We start from the raw sequence: 23,352 nt of genomic DNA on the forward strand, positions 1-23,352 counted from the left end.
TTTTTTTTTTTTTTTTTTTTTTTGAATTTATATGAGCGTTTGTGTATAAATACACACACGATACACATATGCTTTCAATTGTGTAATTTAAGTGATCTAGGTAGCTCTGTTTTGGAAGGTCAGTTAACGCTATTAATATTTAGTATTTATTTATTTATTGTCATTGTCAAGAACAATGAAATTGCGTTTGGGGCTTCCATACAACCCAAAAAAAAAAGAAGAAAATAATAAATACCCCTTAAAACCCAAGTGTACATATTTAACCCAGTGTGACTCCAATGCAATAAGACAATCCTTAGCAATAATGTTCGTAGAAATTCAGACAAAGACCTGAGAAACATGACAAAATACAACAATGCAACCCATTCAATATTATTGTACTGTGAGATATGATATCAGATATGATAGTTATCTATTTAAGAAAGAGGGGGGGGGGGCAGGAGGGGGAAGAGAATAAAGATATGATGCACCAATGCAGACCAGTTCATTGCTATTAAGAAGTTGGATATGGTTATTGTCCGTGAGAGGGGGGCAGAGAGTTCAGGAGCCTCACAGCCTGTGGATACAGGCTGTTGGCCAGTCTGGATGTTCTGGATGTACTACTACTACTAACGCTAGAAATGTGTTTTGGAGTTTGTACGTGCCTTGTCTCTAGGGGCCACCACATATATATAAATAAAACCACTGTAGTAATTCTTTTTTTTTTCTTTTTTTGCACAATTTTATATTTTTGTTAATAATAAATTAATTAAACCATCAAACAACCTGAAGAGCAGGTTGGGAGCCGAAAGAGCCGTCTCTTTTTAGTGAGCCGAGCCGGAAATCCCATCACTACTAGCAAACACGCTTTGCTTGTGATTGAAAAAAGGAAAAGCACTCCTTCCCTATTGGTGGGAAAATATACCATTTCAACCAATCAAAAAATTATATGGCAACATGTGGCATCTGGTTGTTTGGGAAGAGGGGGAAGTTTTAGGAATGACCAGTGAATGAGAGAGAGAGTTTTGATACGTGAGAGATTTGTGACGTTTTACCGTATTTGGAGTCTCAAGTTAGTGTGTCATCTTGTGTAGTTAGTGTGTAGTGTAGTCGTTGTTTTCTTTTGTGTGTCAATTATCAGTGTTGGGTGTAATGCGTTACTAAGTAATGCGTTACTGTAATTAAATTACTTTTCCACTGAAAAAGTAGAGTAACTAATTACTGTTAAATGTACTTTCGTTACATTGTAAAATAATTAAACTCGCTGAATATCATTATTTAATTTCAGTAATTTGTTTTCTAAACGTAGAAGTAAACTCAATCGCTGTAGTGCAGCTGCACGTCATTTCGCGCCAGTTTGCTGCACAGTCGTATTCTAAAGCGGAAGATGTCGGACTCGGCTGAAGCGAGTGGCTGTTTTATGAAATGGACATATTCCCGTCTCTTCACTTTTCTGAAACAAGCAGACCAGAACATTACAGTGAAATGTAAGCTATGTCCTGGGGAGAAAAAACTATCGGCTGCTGTTAATAGCACGAGTAATCTACTGAAGCGCCTGACACGAGAGCATAGACGAACACTTCTGGGTGATTCTTGTTCATCATCCATGGATAACACCGCGGCAACTCCTGCTAAGCAGGCAAAACCTGATTTTACTTCAGCAGCACAGAAAGCGTCTGAAGGTGAGCTTAAAAAGATGATTGCAGGCTACATTGTGGAAGAGATGCTACCTCTGCGTACTGTACAGTCTCCGTCTTTAAAAAACTTTATTTATTGTTTAAAGAGTTTAATTTCTATTGTTTGCCCACTCAAGGTTTATAGGGATTTTAAGAAGTATTTAGTTAAATTATTTATTTAGCAATTAAGTTACTTTTCTGACACAGTAATTAGATAAGTATTTTAAATACAATATTGACTAAGTAATTAGTAATTAATGACTTTTTTTAAAGTAACTTGTATATGAATATTTCATACTTTAAGGCTGCCTGTTTATTTGGGGACATGAACAAAATACATTGGACTTGTACATAATAACATCACAGATGATAAATTAAAAAGATTTTAAGTAAATGCTTGTGCATTCTTCAAGTCTTGTTGAATATGTTGAATTGAACTATGTGATCTATTTAACGCCTCTCCCAGTCAGTGCTGTTCTCCATGCCTGTGTGACTGTACATGATGTTATTAGCACAAACGCTTTAAAGGTGATCATTTAGGACTTTAGCAATAATACAGACAGCAATGTAGCTAGCAATAAAACTGTTTTATTGGAAATGAACTTTAAAAAAAAACACATCCATCCATCCATTCGCTTCCGCTTATACTTTTTCAGGGTTGCGGGGGGCGCTGGAGCCTATCCCAGCTGTCATAGGGCGAGAAACAAACATCTGTCTCCTATTTTTTTTTTTTTTTTTTTTTTGTCACACAGGAAAGAAGCATCATTATCCACTGATAAGACTTATTTCTTTCTTTTATTTTTTCTGTTTTTTCAACAGAAGAATATCTCTAACAAGTTGGTTTATTCACATTTTCACATCTGTAGTTGTAAGTGAAATGTGCATTTTGAGTTTATACACTATGTATATAAGGCGACCGTTCCTTTTGCAGTATTTTTGTGTGGTGCGTTTTTCTATGTCTTAACAAAGGGGTTACAAAGGTGTTTAAGTTCACCTAGGATGATTTTTTTTTTTTATATTCCCACATGGTCTTACTGAGGTGATGAGAATTAAAATTCGCATTCTTTTTTTTTGGGGGGGGGGGGTAGGGGGTGCTGGAAAAGCTTGAAAAGGGACCTTGAAAGTGCTTAAAGTGCTTGAATTTGACACTGAAAACGGCATATAAACCCTGAATGGAGTTTCAGTTTGTTCCACGACTGTATTTCACACACTGCTTCTGTTTGTATCTCTGTCACTGCAGGACCAACATGGAGCCAGAAGTCAGCGCTCTCAGGAGGCCGACAAACCTCACAGAAGAAAGAGAGAGAAAAAACACAACTGTGAGTTGTGTGGAAAATCTTTTACCCGGGCTGAACGCCTAAAAACACACCAAGTCATCCACAGTGGAGTTAAACCTTACAGCTGTGAATTGTGTGGAAAGTCTTTTACCCAGGATGGAAGCTTAAAATCACACCAAGTCATCCACAGTGGAGTTAAAGCATACAGCTGTGATCACTGTGGTAAAGCCTTTGCTCACAGTAGGTACTTACGAATTCATCAAGTTGTTCACTCTGGAATCAAGCCATACGGTTGTGACATTTGTGGAAAAACCTTCACCCAGTCAGGGCACCGAAATGTTCACCGGCGCATTCACACCAAAAATGATGTTTACTGCTGTGATCAGTGTGGAAAAGTCTTTGTGAACTCAAAAGATTTAGAGAGCCACATGTTTACCCACACTGAGGAGAGACCTTACAAATGTGACCTGTGTGAGAAGGCTTTTAAAGAGCCACGTTCGCTGAAAAAACACCAAAAAATTCACACCAGAAAGAGACTCTACAAGTGCAGTTACTGTGAGGTATGTATTTATATTTTTACAGTTGCAGTTATTTTGAAGTATTAAATGAATGTAGTTTAATTTTCAAAAGTGAAGTGAAATTTATTTTGGTCAACAACAACACAGGTTATTGTCTTGATGCATTCTCAATCATCCAGGAAGGTAAATCTCCAAAAAGTTGATTCTGTCCATCTGGACGTAGCGTTTTGTGGGACAAACGTTTCGTCTTCAGTCTCAGCTGACTGCAGGTTTCCCCAATCTTATAAACAGCACATTTGCATAATGACTGAAACCAGCCCACTGAAGGAACAATGGGCTGGGAGGTCAGTTCCTTAATCTTAATTATGCAAATTCTCATCACCATTGATCAACAACCACTGACCAAAACCCGCTGATCAAAGACCACTGATCAATGGCCATGAGTACCATTCACAGAGAGTTGGGGAATGGCTGCAATCACAGCATTGCAAGATGGCGAAAGATGTACCAAAGAATGCATTGAGTAAATGTGGTTATCCCAGCTGGACTTTTGTCAAAGCTGGAAAAGCACCTAAAGAAAGCTCCAGCTGATCCAGGAGAGAAGGACAACCGCTGCCTAAGCGAAAACCTGTAGTGATCCCATATGTGTCAGGAGTATCGGAGCAGTTGAGACACATTTTTTTCTAAACACCTGGTCTCTGTGGCTTTTAAACCCCAAAACACGCTGCACAAAAAATTGGTCCGCTCCAAGGATCGGGTCCCCCGACACAAACAGAGTAACATAGTGTACGCTGTTAAGCGCCAGGAGGACTGCCAGGATTTATACATCGGCGAAACCAAACAACCTCTGGTCTATTTACACCTACAGGCCAGTGGACACTCTTTCAAGGATGAGGATGTACACATCTTGGACAGGGAGGAACGCTGGTTTGAGGGTGGAGTCAAGGAGGCCATTTACGTGAAAAGGGACAGACCATCTCTGAATCAAAGAGGGGGCCTAAGGGTACATCTGTCACCATCTTACAATGCTGTGATTGCAGCCATTCCCCAACTCTCTGTGAATGGTACTCATGGCCATTGATCAGTGGTTGTTGATCAATGGTCATGAGACTTTGCATAATTAAGATTAAGGAACTGACCTCCCAGCCCATTTGTTCCTCAGTGGGCTGTTTTCAGTCATTATGCAAATGTATGTTTATAAGATTGGGGAAACCTGCAGTCAGCTGAGACTGAAGAAGTCATTTGGATGAGTGATGAAACGTTTCTTGGGAGAAACATTATGTCCAGATGAACAGAATCAACTATTGGAGAACACAGATTATCGTTTTACATAAAAGTAGTCAATCATACAGTAACTGAAATGTCCATTCAAGTATTCAATTTCACTCCCAAAACTGACACACATCTATACGTAACATTGGTTCTCACTTTAGGTATTTCAAACTTATAAGACCCCCTCAAATCATATTTTCCATCTCTTAGTTTAAACATACTTAAAATACAAATTGGAACATTCTTTTTCATCACTAGATACATTATTTCTAAAGTTTTAGAATGTATAATGTCCATGAATTTTAACATAGATGATCCTACAAAAACTGGTTGGTGGACTCCTTAAATCCAACTTTATTTATTATTCCAATAGCTCGTTTTTGCAATTTAAAAAGTGTGTGTGTGTGTCCAAATTTCTGCACAATAGGTCATATAAGGCAAACAAAGGGAAGTATACAATGGTTCAAAGCTAAATAAGACATGAAAACTTCATGTACAGAATATTCAGTCAAATCTGACACAAATCTATTGAAACTCCTGATGATGGAAAAAGTAACGTTTTAAAAGCTCCTCCCCTTTCTATCTAACATTCACACTCCAATGGATAAATCGGAGAGCAGCTTGGGGTTAGTATCTTGCAGCATCCAGAGTAGAGCATCTAGGTGTTTAACCATTCCCATTAGGTAGATTACTTACAAATGAAGAGTCTATTTTGTCCAGTAAGCTGAGCGTTATAATGTAAACAGTAAAATGTATTGGATGTGGGCAGAGATGCTCTTTATTTCAGGCGATGTTCAGGATAAAAATGTTGAAGGAATTCCCCGACTTACACTGTCTCTGTGTCTTTGTTTAGAAACAGAGCGACACAGATGGATCCAGTTCTCGACCCTGTCATCACTGTGGTGGTGGGAAAAACTTTCACTGTGACCTTTGTGGAAAAATGTTCAGTAATCAATGGAGCCTAACAATACATCAACGTAGACACACTGGAGACAAAATGAACTACTGCAAAGAATGTGGGAGAGGCTTCCCCACACCGAGTCAATTAAAAAACCATGAAGTCATTCACAGTGGGGTCAGAAAGCACGTCTGTGACCAGTGCGGGTCATCCTTCACCACTCCAGGTGACCTTAAAGTGCATAAACGAGTCCACACCGGAGAGAAACCATACAAGTGCAGACACTGTGACAGAAGCTTCTCGCAATCATCTGGTCGTAGCAAACATGAACAAACACACTGGAAGAGAATTTCAGCTGTGACCAGTATGACAAGTGCTTCAGGAATCTCAGTTCAAATTCCAAATGCAAACGATCCCACGCTGTAAATAAACTGTTTCACTGTTACCAATGTGCAAAATCATTCACTTCATTATCTGCTCTGTGCAAACATCAGCGTGATCATGCAGGACTGAAATCACTGGATCACAATGAATCTGAAGAGACAGAAAGATCCTCTTCTGGTTTCAGGGTCAGACTTAAACACCTTGAGATCAGGCTCCACAGAGTTCAGCTGGAGTCTCCTGTAAAGAGTGCAGCTGATGTCACACTTGGATCTGATGCGGTAGCTCTGATTTCTGGGCCTGCAGTGTATATAATCCTGAATGTTTCATCCAGGAAGCTGGAATAGAATAGAATCCCTTTATTGTTGTTATACAGCTGTACAATAACATACAGAGCATCTCCTACTCGGTACAAACATGTAAGCAGGGGCTTACCGTTGCTGCAGTACTATATACCCATTGGACAGTGTTTGCAGAAAACCAAATATATTAAAAAATATCCAAATATAGAATTGGTGGTTCAAAAGTTACAATTTGGATTATTGAAAAGTACTTGTTTATAGAGGGAATAATGACCATTTTAAAGATTTTGAAACCTGTCGTTGCCTAGTTTCTCTTTAGTGTCTTTACGCTCTCCTTGAAGTCCACATGTTATTGAATGTATTTTGATTCACATGTTCTGCAGCTGTTTTCTTGTTGATTTGAAGTTTGTGTTATGAAATCCTGATACACTTAGAGTTCATCAAATATAACTAATGCTTTGTCTAGTGTTTTCTTAAACAGTTTGATGTGAAAAATGTGTAGTTTGAGCCATGATTTCAGGTTCAGATCAACTGTTTTCAGTGGCAGAGGTGGAGGTTTATCAGAGGAGACTTGGCTGTTCTCCGATCACACTGAACAGGGTTCCTGCAGCTTATTATAAACTGAAATTCTCTTCAAGGAAAATAAGGTCATAAAATTTTATCTCAAAACCTTGCTGTAGGTATGAAGTTTGCAAAGGGTGTGTTTAAGATGCTAAACGGATGAGTTTTCCTTCCAAACTGCAAACAAGCTGTGCTTTCTAACAACCAAAGTGAGATTAATCAGACTACTTTCATAATCCATAAGGACATTATTATGTACAGAAGGGTAAATTGAGCTTAAGAGTTTTTAGTGTCATGAAAATGACTCTCCTTTTACCTGACTATAATCACTATGGTAAGCAGGGATGCACCAATACTGGTATCTGGTATCGGCCTCAACACCACATTTTCTAAAGTACTCGTTACAAGTCCCCCGATAACGGGGACCGATACACCGGTCTGAGAAATGTCTATGTTTGAGCGGCAGGTAAGGGGTTAATCACAGGTGCCGAGTTCCCACGCGCTGGAACAGCACGTATTACATGCTCCAGTCCCTCATTGAGCAAAAGTGAGTGGTGGGCGTGTATGTGTCCGAGCATGAACTCCCTGGCTGTATCCCAATTTAGGGACCATCAGAGACCCTTGTCTAGTAGAGTGCAGTCCTAGGAACAACTAAGATACTACGCAGGACATTCAAGGGGCGAGAGGGAATATTTTAAATATTTGATATGTACCATGTCTGCTTGAGCAGAAGTGTGGTGAATGGTTGCTTGTCAGTGTTGGTTCTCTTTCACTCTAGCTGTGGCTGTCCTCCAGATTTTTGAGCCTCTCTTTGCCTCTGTTTGCACCCACAAACTTCCATTAGTCAACTAAAATGTGCTTCATATTTTGTCTGTCACAAGTTTCTTGCTCTGATATTCAAATCATTGGTAATTGTTAGAAAAACAGTAGCTTGGTGTACATGTACTGAATGTGATTCTAACTGCTTTGGATAACATATAATAATGATGGAAAATAAGCATTTGGTCAATAACAAAAGTTAATCTCAATACTTTGTTATATACACTTTGTTTTCACAAGCCCAACAATAACACTTCTCACTATTGCCAATATTAACAAAACTAAAAAGGGTAGGCCAAGTTATATATATTAAGAAAAAGAAAATAAATAATGATGCTGTGGTGTTCATTTGACTTTGGGACCTGAAGTGGAGTTTGTACCCGGAAACGGCTAATGACATCAGACTTCTAAGACCAGATTCCAAGTTCACCATCAGGATCGCTCAGCGTCGACATCATGAGAACTAATTATAATGAAGGCCGTTACATTTAGAAACATCATCGTGTCTTAAACATAAAAATATAATGCTACTTTAGCTTGTGTCACATATTCAGTGAAATTAAATAACTTAAGCCATCACGTACAATGGTTTGCAATAACATGTTTATCAAAATGGGTGGTGTATTTGGGATCATTGTCATGCTATAAAACCCAGCCACCTTTTATGATCAATATCCTTGCTGATGGAAGGAGGTTTTTCACTCAAAATCTGACAATAATTAATGAAAATTGTAAATAATTAATGAAAATTGTAAATAATTAATTAAACAAATACTTTTGACACATTTAATTATTTATTTCACATTTTAATTAATTATTGAGACATTTCAATACTTATTTAATAGTGTATTTAATTAATTCATTTTGGCACACTTGACTTCATGTCTTACCATGAATTTATTTTATCTGTCAACCTCACCCATCAAACTCAGGGGGCGGGGTTAACGCTAATCAAGTCAAAACCATTGCTTTAGCCTGGTGGCCGTTGTTTTTAGAAGGCGTTACTGGATATCAACAACCGGCATGTGGAAACTAAGAGAACTGAACTTTGAAAAACCCAGTTTGTGTGTCACCAAATACCATTGTAATATTTTTTTAGCTGAGAATGTAGCGGTTTAATCTTCATGTGTCTGGTCGGTTTGTCAAGATACAGCCTCTTTGCAAAAGTGCTTTGATGATTTCGGAGATGTCTGCCCAGCCCAGTCTTACGGCAAAGCGTGCGAGAGACCCGCTCGCCTCAAAGCGCAGGCCCCGGTACTCAGCTGCCATAACCCCCGCAGTACACTGACTTCATTTACTGAGGTTATATTTATCAGGTTTTTATTTCATAATGTTCATATGTGTCATAAATGTTTAAGTCGCCAGTTCTGAATCATAACTAACATTAAAAACATGTTTAGGAGGAGAGAGAGCAAAAAAATCAGATTATTTCGGGGCGATCGTGGCTCAAGAGTTGGGAGTTCGCCTTGGCCTTCGCCCGACTCCGACAGTCTCGGTCGTTGTGTCCTTGGGCGAGACACTTCACCTGTTGCTTACTGGTGGTGGTCAGAGGGCCCGGTGGCGCCAGTGTCCGGCAGCCTCGCCTCTGTCAGTGCGCCCCAGGGTGGCTGTGGCTACAATGTAGCTGCTATCACCAGTGTGTGAATGGGTGGATGACTGGACGTGTAAAGCACTTTGGGGTCCTTTGGGACTAGTAAAGCGCTATACATATACAGGCCCTTTAACATCTGATCTTTGGGTTTTTGTTGAATACTCAGCCTGACCTGTGTATAAGATAAGATAAGATAAGATAACCTTTATTAGTCCCACACGTGGGAAATTTGTTTTGTCACAGCAGGAAGTGGACAGTGCAAAAGTTATGACGCAAAAATTAGAATACAATAAGAATAAATACAGTACACAGCTGTACAGAATAGAATAAAATAATATACTATATACAGTAGAATAAAATAGAATAAAAATATACAATAAGATAAAAATAGAATATGAATGCTATATACAACTGAGTAAAAATACAACGATGCCAGAAAGGATTATTGCACTTAGTGTTATTGCACATGTGTGGATGTGTGTGTTTGTTCAGTTAAAGTCTTTGTTGTGGAGTCTGACAGCAGTGGGGAGGAAAGACCTGCGAAATCTCTCCGTCCCACACCGTGGGTGCCGCAGTCTCCCACTGAAGGAGCTGCTCAGTGCTGTCACAGTCTGCTGCATGGGGTGGGAGACGTTGTCCAACAGGGATGACAGCTTAGCCGCCGTTCTCCTGTCACTCACCACCTCCACTGGGTCCAGAGGGCATCCTAGAACAGAGCTGGCCCTTCGGATCACCCTGTTCAGTCTCTTCCTGTCCCCAGCAGAGATGCTGCCGCCCCAGCAGACCACACCATAAAAGATAGCAGAAGCCACCACAGAGTCATAGAAGGTCTTCAGGAGTGGGCCCTCCACCCCAAACGACCTGAGTCTCCGCAGCAGGTACAGCCTGCTCTGCCCTTTCCTGTAGAGGGCGTCTGAGTTATGAGTCCAGTCCAGTCTGTTGTTCAGATGAACACCAAGGTACCTGTAGCTGTCCACAGCCTCAATGTCCATACCCTGGATGTTCAGTGGTTGCAGTGGAGAATGCTTGTGCCTGCGGAAGTCTACCACCAGCTCCTTGGTTTTACTGGCGTTGATCTGGAGGTAGTTCAGCTGGCACCAGTCCACAAAGTCTTGAGTCAGTCCTCTGTACTCCTTGTCGTCCCCATCAGTGATGAGGCCGACTATTGCAGAGTCATCAGAGAACTTCTGCAGGAAGCACTGGGTGGAATTGTGGGAGAAGTCTGCAGTGTAGATGGTGAAGAGGAACGGAGCCAGAACCGTTCCCTGTGGGGCCCCCGTACTGCAGACGACCCTGTCCGACACACAGTCGGACCCTGTCCGACACACCGAAACACAAACTGTATTAAAAGAAATAACGTTGGTGTTTCCATCATGTAGTAACTGCTGGCTTTAACTGTACAAAGGTTGTTCGACAGTATGAAACACATACAGACTTCATGATGTTCGGCTAATATTTTTATTGTGAATATTAATCATGAGGGTAAACGGCCCTGTATACCACGGAGCGAGGTCAGCATATCCACGATATCTTCAGCTCTCTGTGTTAACCCATCAAACTAATCTAATGGTCATCTACGAATAATTCACGGGGTCATATCAATATGATTTTAACAAAAATCATCCTTAATACTGCCAACCATTCCAGAGACGTGCACTCAAACTTTACAACCGCATCACTTAACACTGCAGTTTTACATGTGCACTTTTTTTTTTTGCAGTCCATTCTGAGCTTTGTTGGTCTACGTGCCATCGGGTGAGAAAGCCGACAAAAACAAAGCAAACCCCATGAATTACCAAAGATTCACACCAAACTTATCACAAAGATGACATTCTTGGTTGCTTTAACAAACATTTTATTATGTCACGGTTTCATTCACTCATGATTTGTCGTGAGCACTTCTTTAGTTTGAACCCAGTGACAGTATGAAGTTATTAGATTTGTTTTTATCTCAGTGTTTTCACTTCCAGCCATAAAGTATTTCCACATGGGGCTCCTCTTTTAATTAATTCCAAATTTAATTAATTATTTAATGGTGTATTTAATTAATTCATTATGGCAGTCCTGGCGTTCCATACTCTTTCTCACGCTCTCATCTCAAAAATGTGATTTCTCAGCGTAGCTCCATCATGTGACCGCACAGAAACGAATAACAGCAGAGCAGGAACTAAGGGGGCGGAGTAAAGTGTACCGCAGAGGAGACGAGCAGAAAGAGCTCCTTTTTCATGAAACGGAAGTAAAGTACTGAACTTTGAGGAGAGAAAAAACCGAAGTACCGATCATATACCACTACCAACGTTTGTATCGATATCTACAGCCATCTGCCCACCCTTGTCTCCTGGCTAGTAGCTGAGATCAGCGTGAACCACGTCGGTTCACGCTGATCTGTTTCCTGTGTTTGGAAAGAGTTCCAGCTTCATCGCGGAGTTTCATCTAAAGGTAAGCACCGAGCTAACTTTACTGTGAGTTCAGTTCATGTTGAGTTTAGCTCCTGAATGAGGTCTTCTGCTGCTCTCCTCGGTGTCTGTTCACGGTTTAATGTGAACACGTTGAGAGAAGAGAGAGTGTATTGCAGTGTATTTTTGGAATGGCGACGCGATAGCTTACAGCGGCCCACGGCCACACCGAGTCCAAACCATGGTGTGGGGCTGCTCGTTATAACGAAACATATCGGTTGACGATAGGAAAACATCTATCGTTTCATATCACTCTGGGCCTGTCTCAATAGAGATTGACAGACCACGTGACTTTGGCGCATTGCATTGTGGGTGGCAACAAAATCAAAAAACTCCATCAGGCGCTAGCATTTCCAGCACCGGTGATCATTCATTCTGCGGTCCTAATCCCTACTTGCATTTTATTTGCCCCAAAAACATATATGTGAACACGGCAGGTCCGTACAAAGCCAGACTTGACGAAAAGGCAAAAAAAAAAAAAAAAAAAAAAAAAAAAGGAACAAAATCAGAGGAGTGAAAGGGTCAGACCCATACAAGCATACAGAGTGGAGTAAGGACGTTAGCCTGCTGCCCGACTTTCATCACGCACATATTTATTATTATATGGTCCTAAGTGTGAGTGCATACACTCACAAAATGTTTAGTGACTTCAGATCCCTGCAACAAGCCCAGGTCCAGTTTACTTTGGTGATTTGGACTATTCCATTTCACAGCTGTTGTTACATTTTTGTCCTTTATCTCCTGTACAGGCCAACACAATCTAATTGTTGTTTTAGGTTGTAGTGTTACACAACATTTTCAGATCTAATAGGAAAAAAATGAGTGTTTCGTAATTCATTCAATTTATTGTCTTTATTCATAACTGGCATTATTGTTTCATTCTATTATAGAATCTTCCAAAAAAGAGGCTAAATTGTATTCCGTCATACTTTATTAGCTGCTTCGGTGAAAAAATAATCAACAATGCAATAAAAAAAACATATCAAAACAACTTACTGGAAAACCGTTATTCATCACTTGATTGCTTCAATACAACACTTGGGCACATATGTGCTTGACTTTTCGTGGCTGTTTTGATATTGCTCTCTTTTTCTTAACTGATCAAATCTTGCTGTGGTAGCAGCTAGGGCTGCCATGATTACGTCGACATTCGTCGACTCTTTGTTACTTCGGAAACATGGCTTGAACAATTTCTCTTCCACATCGGAATCCAATAAAAACCGTTCTCTTTACCCATCGGCTTCCAGTGGCTGTCATGCAACTGGCCCTTGCCAGTTAATGCAACAATAATGCAACAGCTTCTTGCCATTCTTCATGTTTCTTTTTATCGTTGTGTGACTTTACTTGTGAAAGCCTCTCTGCGCTAGTACCGCTTGCCACTCGCACCTACAATCCTTTGCGGTTTTATCCCGGAAATGACATTTTATGCGTACTTGTGCATACTTCCGTACTCGTGGTACGCCATCAGTCGGAGACCAAGTAGTTTTCCAATCCGGTCTTTAATTTTGACATCATTAGCCGTGCCTGGGCCCAAGCTCCGCTGCAAGTCCCTAGGGCTGTGTTCCAATCCGTAGTGCGCATTTGGAGACCAATTACGTCACAGCGACAGCTGTCCCAACTCGAAGTGGTACTCCAAATGCGGTCGACCAATGCGCCAACGATGGCCCCAAATTTGAAGTGTGGTCTGGTGTAGACTTCATGGTCCCATATATCCCACAATTCATAGCGCTGTGGAGGATGTGGATAATTTTGCCACGAAAATACGTGTGACGGCTGAAGTGGGTGGCCGAGGAGTAAACTTTCAAAAGGAAGTACTGAGTATTATGTCACTTATTTACAGTGGGGCAAAAAAGTATTTAGTCAGCCACCGATTGTGCAAGTTCCCCCACTTAAAATGATGACAGAGGTCAGTAATTTGCACCAGAGGTACACTTCAACTGTGAGAGACAGAATGTGAAAAAAAAATCCATGAATCCACATGGTAGGATTTGTAAAGAATTTATTCGTAAATTAGGGTGGAAAATAAGTATTTGGTCACCTCAAACAAGGAAAATCTCTGGCTCTCACAGACCTGTAACGTCTTCTGTAAGAAGCTTTTCTGTCCCCCACTCGTTACCTGTATGAATGGCACCTGTTTGAACTCATCTGTATAAAAGACACCTGTCCACAGCCTCAAACAGTCAGACTCCAAACTCCGCCATGGCCAAGACCAAAGAGCTTTCGAAGGACACCAGGAAAAGTATTGTAGACCTGCACCAGACTGGGAAGAGTGAATCTACAATAGGCAAGCAGCTTGGTGTGAAAAAATCAACTGTGGGAGCAATCATCAGAAAATGGAAGACATACAAGACCACTGATAATCTCCCACGATCTGGGGCTCCACGCAAGATCTCATCCCGTGGGGTCAAAATGATCATGAGAACGGTGAGCAAAGATCCCAGAACCACACGGGGGGACCTGGTGAATGACCTGCAGAGAGCTGGGACCAAAGTAACAAAGGTCACCATCAGTAACACACTACAACGGCAGGGAATCAAATCCCGCAGTGCCAGACGTGTTCCGCTGCTGAAGCCAGTGCATGTCCAGGCCGTCTGAAGTTTGCCAGAGAGCACATGGATGATACAGCAGAGGATTGGGAGAATGTCATGTGGTCAGATGAAACCAAAGTAGAACTTTTTGGTATAAACTCAACTCGTCGTGTTTGGAGGAAGAAGAATACTGAGTTGCATCCCAAGAACACCATACCTACTGTGAAGCATGGGGGTGGAAACATCATGCTATGGGGCTGTTTTTCTGCCAAGGGGACAGGACGACTGATCCGTGTTAAGGACAGAATGAATGGGCCCATGTATCGTGAGATTTTGAGCCAAAACCTCCTTCCATCAGTGAGAACTTTGAAGATGAAACGAGGCTGGGTCTTCCAACATGACAATGATCCAAAACACACCGCCCAGGCAACAAAGGAGTGGCTCCGTAAGAAGCATTTGAAAGTCCTGGAGTGGCCTAGCCAGTCTCCAGACCTCAACCCCATAGAAAATCTGTGGCGGGAGTTGAAAGTCCGTGTTGCTCGGCGACAGCCCCAAAACATCACTGCTCTCGAGAAGATCTGCATGGAGGAATGGGCCAAAATACCAGCTACTGTGTGTGCAAACCTGGTAAAGACCTATAGTAAACGTTTGACCTCTGTTATTGCCAACAAAGGTTATGTTACAAAGTATTGAGTTGTATTTTTGTTATTGACCAAATACTTATTTTCCACCCTGATTTACGAATAAATTCTTTACAAATCCTACCATGTGGATTCATGGATTTTTTTTTTCACATTCTGTCTCTCACAGTTGAAGTGTAGCTCTGGTGCAAATTACTGACCTCTGTCATCATTTTAGGTGGGGGAACTTGCACAATCGGTGGCTGACTAAATACTTTTTTGCCCCACTGTATGTGCAAATGCTTAATAATGAAGAACATTAAAGTATTGTTGGTGGCCACATGTCGACAAAGTTATGTGACATTGATGTTTGTACTAACTCTGTTTTAAAGCCTTTACTTTAAAATGTATGCCGTTCAATGGTTGACCTTAATCTTATGGAGAATGGGATGATTTTATGGAGAATTAAATTCAGTAATATATCCACAAACACAACAAATTGAAAGCCAGTGAATACTGCTCGGTTTGCAATCCTGAATAACACGACACAAGCAGGATTCACTTAAGGCTGGGCGATAAGGTCTAAAATCTATATCACGGTATAATTTGAAGCATGTGCGGTAATGATATATATGACGATATAGTATATTCTTTCTTCTATATAATGTACTTTACACACTTTAAAGTCACACTTAAAATCCTTTAATTTTCTTAAAAATCGACAGTGTGCTTTGTATGAATTATGGTTGTGCTTACTGACCGATTATACGTAGCACATGGCGTGCAGAAATCTTTCAAAGAATGTTTTAGTACGACTTTGGTAAGTTATGAAGGCACATTGCTTGATGGAGTCAGGAGCCACGCGAGTTATCTGGGTCCTAAATTCCATCTCTTCAGGTCCCAAAGTCAAACGAACACTGCGGCATACTGAGAGTTAAAAACTGTCTAAATTCTTTCATCTGTAATAAAATGATCAGTGTTGCTGCTCCGCCAGGTGTAACAATTAAGTCTAACATCCAGTGTCGCAAAATCAATCAATCTAGAGCAGTGTCACAAACCACGGAGGCCCCAGGAAAGTGCAATCAAACGATGAGTTTATTAACAGCCCGGAGAAAAGATCAACATATGTCTTCTGACTAAAGCAGTGGGAATGACAGATTAAAATAGGTTCCAGACATTAGTCACAGTTAATGGTGCATCTTGTACATCTTTAATGGCTATAAACAGACATAGAACTTCTCTTTTCTATAACACCTTCCATACAAGGTAATAAGCTTCAAGTCCTCAGGGTCTCTGGGGCTAATTATTGACTCTGGTCATCTGTTGGCAAGTAGAGTAAAATATAGTGAGACACCAAATGAGTTAAGGCCTCAGGCCGGACACATTCCTAGATTATATGTGTTATATGTATTTTAAGCATGCATGCAATCATCCTTCTATGTTCTAGTTTCCCTCAGCATGTATCACCTGGACAGTCACGCCAGTGAAGCTTAAGACCCTTAATGAACCGAACATCAACTCAAAATAAGCACAGATATGCAATGTGTATAAAATACTTCTAACCGCACTTGTAATAAAAGTTAACATAATGGAAGGATCCTCAAATGGACATCTTCAATAAACAACTGTAATGCAATATCAATACTGTGAGAAATATTATTACATGAAATAATGCTGTAAAGAATGTTATTAATGCAATTATAATGATGCAGATTATATGGCAGCAATAAAATAATTTCTGTATCTCCACACCAGGCATCATGAAAACCGAATTTATGAAATTCAACAGAGTTAGAAGTTAGCAGGAAGTTAGCTCGCTAGTTTCCACCTAAGCATGATATAGCATGTTCTGACTGAGATATTAGTGAAACAAATTAAAATGTACAGCCATGCTATCACTTTCAACATAAATGAAGACGGAAAACTAAACAGCAGTGATGTTTGCAGGGTTACTGAAGTTGGACTATTTGCTATATATTGTGCTACGCGATCGCTAGCGACACAGGTACGTTAGCATAACATTAGCACAGTGAAGCTGAAGGACGAACACTAACTTTTTTCCACTTGATAAAAGTTAACGTGAGGGATTCTGGTGGTTAGGGACAAAAGCAATCACATAGCAGGATGCTATACACAGGCCAAACTTCAGTCAGGAGAACAACTGAGATAATCCATCCATAATAAGTGGTTCGTTTTTAATGTACTGCTGCACAAGTTAGGCGGTAGTTGCATCATAAGGTTTTAAAAACTGAGCTTTAAAATGATTAGTGGTAATAAAGACCAAGAGAGGCCGACAGTGATCACTGAGTGTTTTTAGGGGCTTTTTGAGATAAAGTAGAACAAGATATAAAGCAATAAACCATGTTAAAAACACAAAAGCCTTATTAAAGGCGAAGTAGTTTGGGCCTGGAATTAGCCATTGAAGACTTGATTTAAAGTACGCATCGAGCTGAGAACGTGAAAAATTCCTAGATGTGTTCTCGTTCCTCCTGTTTTATCAAGCATGCATTGGTGGTGACTTGTGTGTACTTAGTACAGCTAAATATCCTAGAATGCATTTCATCCAAACGCCAAACACGGCAATGGTAGATGAGCGCGGCTAAAACTTAAATATTACTCTATATCTAAAATCACAAAATAAAAGTTATTTTAATGTGAATGTAGCTGTGTAAGCTTCAGATATCTGCTCGATTCAGCAAGATATACATTTCCAAAGTGATCCGACATTTTTGGGGATGTCTTTTACCCACCAGCTCCATAGCTGACCGGGAGATCGAGGATCACTAGAGCCGGTGAGAACAGCGGACTCCCAGCACATCGTTTTCAGCAATATTTTCTCATCGATTTGATGGTCACTGTTAGTGGTGCAACGGGTCAAAAATCTCACGGTTCGGATCGGATCACGGTTTTAAGTCACAAATTGGATCAGCAAAAACAGGAAAAAAAAGACAAAAATTCGACTCGCCATTTACTTAAGTATTTTTGCCTCTTAAAAAACATTCAACTGAAGACTCATTCCACGTACTTATATAAAAACAAATTAAGGTACAATATAGGGGTGGGCGATATAAACGATATATGATATAAACGATATAAATTTGACCAACGATAGAGATTTTGACTATATCGCTCTATCGAGATAGCGCATGTTGATGATGTCATCAAGCTGTGCCTGTTTTGGTCGAAAGCATCGCAGCGGCTACAACCATTATCATCTGCAAATTATGGCGACAGTCATAGCAAAGAGATGAAGCACTTTAGAAATATGGGGAAAGCCAAAAACTGCGCTTCCTCTACTTCCGTAACACTGATTCATTAATGTTGAATTCTCTCGCAGCTGCTCTATTCCCATGTTGTTGCAGTATATTAATAACTAACCTCGTATTGTGGATGAATAATCTCAGTTGTTCTCCTGACTGAAGTTTGGCCCGTGTACAGCATCCTGCTATGCGATTGCATTTGTCCCTGACCACCAGAATCCCTCACGTTAACTTTTAATGAGTGGAAAAAAAGTTGGCGTTCAGTCAGTTTGTCTCCACTGTCTGTTGTTATGCACACCATTTTTTCCTCCTCCAAACTCCAAGAGATAAGACCCTCCTTTAATCCATGTGCTAGAGTCTCGCCTGTGTGATCCTCGGGGAAAAAGGCAGTTTGTAAGCACCAACTTTTCATGGTGAAGTCCCTGGTAACATAATGGACTGTCAGGCTCATGTAAGGCTCCATAGTTTGACTCGACCATAAGTCTGTCGTTGCCGCAAAATGTTGTACTGCTTGTAATTCCGTTGAATAAAGAAACAATAATTTTTGCCTTTTTAAAAAAAAATTAAAACCACTTTGTAACTGATGTGATGTTCTATAATGTAGAATCCATGTCATTTATAGTTTACAAATGACAAAATGTTTACACAAAATCATGACAGTTTACATGATATCACCCACTACTAACATTACTTTAATTACTGTATCTTTTGAAAAATTACCGCTATTCAGACAGCACAAGAATATTCAACAGGAGCAAGTTTCATTTTATCTGGTTTTACCACCATACTGTTCACCAAAACGGCAGCAAACCTTCACCATCTTATCCAGAAGGGTCACCTCTTCACCCTGACTGAAAATGTCTGGAGCACACCAACAGATATTTGGAGATGGAAGAGAACTGGATATCAGCTCGTCTCACAGCTGCTATCCAGGCTGGACGCCTTCGTTTGGTAACATCGATACACGAGCTGCCTCATGTTGCTTCCAGGTTGGGAAAGAATGAAAAGATAAACCCTTTTCAAGCTTATTGTCTTGCTGGTCGTGCGATCGAACATTGCAGCCAACCACCCAGCAAATACGAACCATGGCTGTTGTGTGTGCCTTCGCTCCTTTTTCGCTTGCACTTTGCTTTGACCCCAAAAATGGCGCATCAGGCCAAAATCCTTTCCACGCCCACCCCCGTGACATCACGCTCCAAAGCCCTATATAAGTGAAAAGCGAGATTACATCAAAGGGAACTTTAGTTTCATCTGGATCAAGTGTAAGTTTGTTTGAGTGGGACTCCTTCTTTGTGTGTATATATGGAAGTCCATATATACAGGGTGCAGCATCCCCTGGGTAAAGGTGGTGGTATGCAGGGAGCTCAGTGACTTTTTCAAGTTCTTGTTGCAGCTAATAACTGTCTTTTTGTAGCTGCTTCTGGGGTTTCACCTTGAAGCTTCATAGGTATTGTTGTCACTGAGTGTAGTAATGTTTATTTGCTCTGCTTCTTCTTGCCAGGGATAAAATACATATCTATACTTTTGTGTCCCAGCTGAGTAACAGGAGGAGAAGAGTCTGGTGGAGCAGCAGAGGAACAGTTTCAGCCATTTGGACTCAGCTCAGCCACTACAGAGGAAACAATGACTTCAACACAGGAGGTGAGAAAATATCTCAGTTACTGTTATTAAAACTGTGTGCACAGCTGGTTGTTAACAGCAGCTTTATATTTTCCATCCTGGGCTCCTCCACACATGCAGAATGTACGTCACAAACAGAAACCACAGAAGTTACAAGAAAATACGGAGATCATATTTTATCAGCACACAATGGGGGGGGGGGGAGAAACAATGTCATCAGTTCAACTCAAACTTTTCCAAAGAGGAAATATTTTTTCCCAACAAACAATTTCTTCAATAATGTTTTCTTTCCATTTTCTTTATTATCAGTTGAACTCAGTTTTTTTTTTTTTTTTTTTTTTTTTTTATGAAGTAAGGCAAATTTATTTGTATAGCACAATTCAACAACAAGGTGATTCAAAGTGCTTTACAGAGACATTAGAAACAAAAACAAATAAAAAGCATGATTTAAACATGTAACAGCTTTTTTCCAGTGATCAATATTTCTTCATTGTAGCACATCATTGCAATGTGATACTATCACCAGAAGGTGGCGGTAAAACAACTACAATGTGTTTGTTGACAACTTTAATTCCACTAATGGAGTTTCAGTTTGTTCCACGACTGCATTTCACTCACTGCCTCTGTTTGTATCTCTGTCACTGCAGGACCAACACGGAGCGAGAAGTCAGCGCTCTCAGGAGGCCGACAAACCTCACAGAAGAAAGGGGGAGAAGAAATACAGCTGTGAGGAGTGTGGGAAGGATTTTATTTGTCCTGCAAACTTAAAAAGACACCAACTCATCCACAGTGGAGTTAAACCGTACTGTTGTGAGTTCTGTGAAAAGCCTTTTACCCAGGCTGCAGACTTAAAATCACATCAACTCATCCACGTTGGAGTTAAAGCGTTCAAATGTGACTTGTGTGAAAAGTCTTTTACCCATCCTGGAAGCCTAAAAAGACATCAACTCATCCACAGTGGAGTTAAAGCATACAGATGTGACTTGTGTGGAAAGTCTTTTACCCACCTTGAAAGCTTAAAAATACACAAAGTCACCCACAGTGGAGTTAAAGCATACAACTGTGACTTGTGTGGAAAGTCTTTTAGCCAGGCTGCAAGCTTAAAAACACACCAACTCATTCACAGTGGAATTAAGGCATTCAGCTGTAAGTTGTGTGGAAAATCATTTACCCAGTCCCAAAACTTAAAAAAACATCATGTTACCCACTCTGGAATTAAGGCGTACAGCTGTGACATTTGTGGAAAAACTTTCAGCCATGTAGGGTACAGAAATATTCACCTACGGATTCACACGGGCAATGATGTTTACTGCTGTGATCAGTGTGGCAAACTGTTTACAACAGATGCACAGTTACAAAGCCACATGTTTAGCCACACTGAGGAGAGACCTTATAAATGTGACCTGTGTGATAAGGCTTTTAAAGAGCCAAGTTCCCTGAAAAAACACCAACAGATCCACACCAGAAAAAAACTCTACAAGTGCAGTTACTGTGAGGTATGTATTTTTCTTTTTAGACTTGCACTTATTTTGAAGTATTATGTGAATATAGTTTAATTTCAAAGCTAAACGAGACATAAAAACTTAATGTACAGAATATTCAGTCAAACCTCACACAAACCTTCTGAAACTTTCCTGATGTTGGAAAAAAATATGTTTTTAAAGATTCTTCCTTTTCTATCTAACAATCACACTCCAGTGGATACATTGGAGAGCAGCTTTGGGTTACTTTCTTGTGGCATGCAGAGTAGCGCATCCTTAGGTTTAAAAATCAGTCTTTCCATTAAGTAGATTACCTACAAATGATGAGACATTTTCACCCAGTAAGTTGAGTGTTATAATGTAAACAGTAAAAGGTAACCGAATATTGGCAGAGCTGCTCTTTATTTCAGGTGATGTTCAGGATAAAAATGTTGAAGGACTGACTCACACTGTCTTTGTGTCTTTGTTTAGAAGCAGAGCGACACAGATGGATCCACTTCTCAACCCTGTCGTCGCTGTGGTGGTGGGAAAGACTTTCGCTGTGACCTTTGTGGAAAAACGTTCAGCCATCATCGAAGTCTAGAACTACATCAACGTAGACACACTGGAGACAAAATGAGCTACTGCAAAGAATGTGGGAGAGGCTTCCCCACGCCAAGTATATTAAAAATACATGAACTTATTCACAGTGGGGTTAAAAAGCATGTCTGTGACCAGTGTGGGTCATCCTTCACCACTGCAGGTCACCTTAAAAGTCATAAACAAGTCCACACAGGAGAGAAACCATACAAATGCAGACACTGTGACAGAACCTTCTTGCGTTCAACTAGTCGTAACGATCATGAGAGTACACACATGGAAGAGAACTTCAGCTGTGACCAGTGTGACAAGAGCTTCAAGAATCTCAGTTCATACTCCAAACACAAACGATACCACGCTGCAAATAAACAGTTTCACTGTTACCAATGTGCAAAAACATTCACTTCATTATCTGCTCTGTGCAATCATCAGCGTGATCATGCAGACCTGGAGTCTCTGGATCACAATGAATCTGAAGAGACAGCAAAGTCCTGTTTGGAGGGTCAGACTTAAAAACCTTGATCAGGCTCCACAGAGTTCAGCTGATTTCACACTTGGATCTGATGAGGTAGCTCTTATTTCCGGACCTGCAGTGAGTAATCCTGAATGTTACACTCAGGAAGCTGAAATTATAAATATGTACGTCAAGTTTTTATTTTTCTTTGATTACCTTTGATGCTCTGTTTCAACATGAATGTTTTTTATTTATTTATTCATTTCATAAGTTACCTCAGTTGAATTCCATGTTCATGTTTAATCCTCCTGTTTTGTAATCTGTGCTCTTAAATTGCTTTTCTCCCAAAAGTCCAAATAATTTTACACCAGTTGCTCGTGAAGCTTCTAATATGAACTAAATTGGTCAACAGGCTTTGAAACAACGACTGATGTGACTTGATACCGAAAATAAAAAAAAAAAAAAAAAAAATTCAAGCTAAATTTGTGTTGGGCTGTACTTTCATGTAAAACCAGTTTGTGCCAGCAGTTGGAGAAATGACTCACTACAACCATTATTCAGTCTTTAATTCTGGCGTCAATAGCCGGGAATGAGTGCGCTAACATACCTGCAGGTTGCTGTTTTAATGAGTGTTTGATGGAAAACGACAAGAGCGGAGTTTGCGCTCTCCAGTCACATGATAGGTGAGTACTAGTAAATAATTTTTCAGTACTTGTACGTAGGGCTGCACCATTTTGCATAAAATGAGAGTCACGATTTTTTTTGCTTAGAATTGAGATCACGATTCTCTCTCGATTTTTTTTTTCCAATATAAATATTTATCGCACTTATTAACTGCACATCAACTTCGTAACAGTTGAGACTGAACATAAAAACAATAAATGTCTCACTTGTCTACGCTTACGTACAAAATATTTAATATTTACAATACTTTAACAATAACATTTTGAACAGTATTCTTTGCGTGTGTAAGGTGATGAGAGAGGTAGGTAATAGGTATGTTTCTTAAAATGTAAACCACAAATATTAACAAAATATAACGCTTGACATGACGATATGATAGTTGACCATGGCAGGACC

The 23,352-nt window shown here is 40.2% G+C and overlaps 1 protein-coding gene across 1 annotated transcript in view; it reads left to right on the forward strand.

Annotated features, from left to right (window-relative positions):
• Nucleotides 1–22,335, forward strand: part of LOC146625977 (uncharacterized) — a 46,949-nt gene extending 24,614 nt beyond the window's left edge. The window contains exons 4-7 of the mRNA XM_085363094.1: nt 2,896–3,492; nt 20,406–20,565; nt 20,812–21,254; nt 21,711–22,335. Coding sequence (XP_085219220.1) covers nt 2,896–3,492; nt 20,406–20,565; nt 20,812–21,254; nt 21,711–22,331 — 1,821 coding nt within the window. The 3' untranslated portion in view covers nt 22,332–22,335. The remainder of the gene's footprint in view (nt 1–2,895; nt 3,493–20,405; nt 20,566–20,811; nt 21,255–21,710) is intronic.
• The last annotated feature ends 1,017 nt before the right edge of the window (nt 22,336–23,352 follow it).

This window comes from Diplotaxodon limnothrissa, linkage group LG9, assembly GCF_057381915.1.
Source record: "Diplotaxodon limnothrissa isolate DT_005_m linkage group LG9, D_limnothrissa_male_GT1.1, whole genome shotgun sequence".
Lineage (NCBI taxonomy): Eukaryota > Metazoa > Chordata > Actinopteri > Cichliformes > Cichlidae > Diplotaxodon > Diplotaxodon limnothrissa.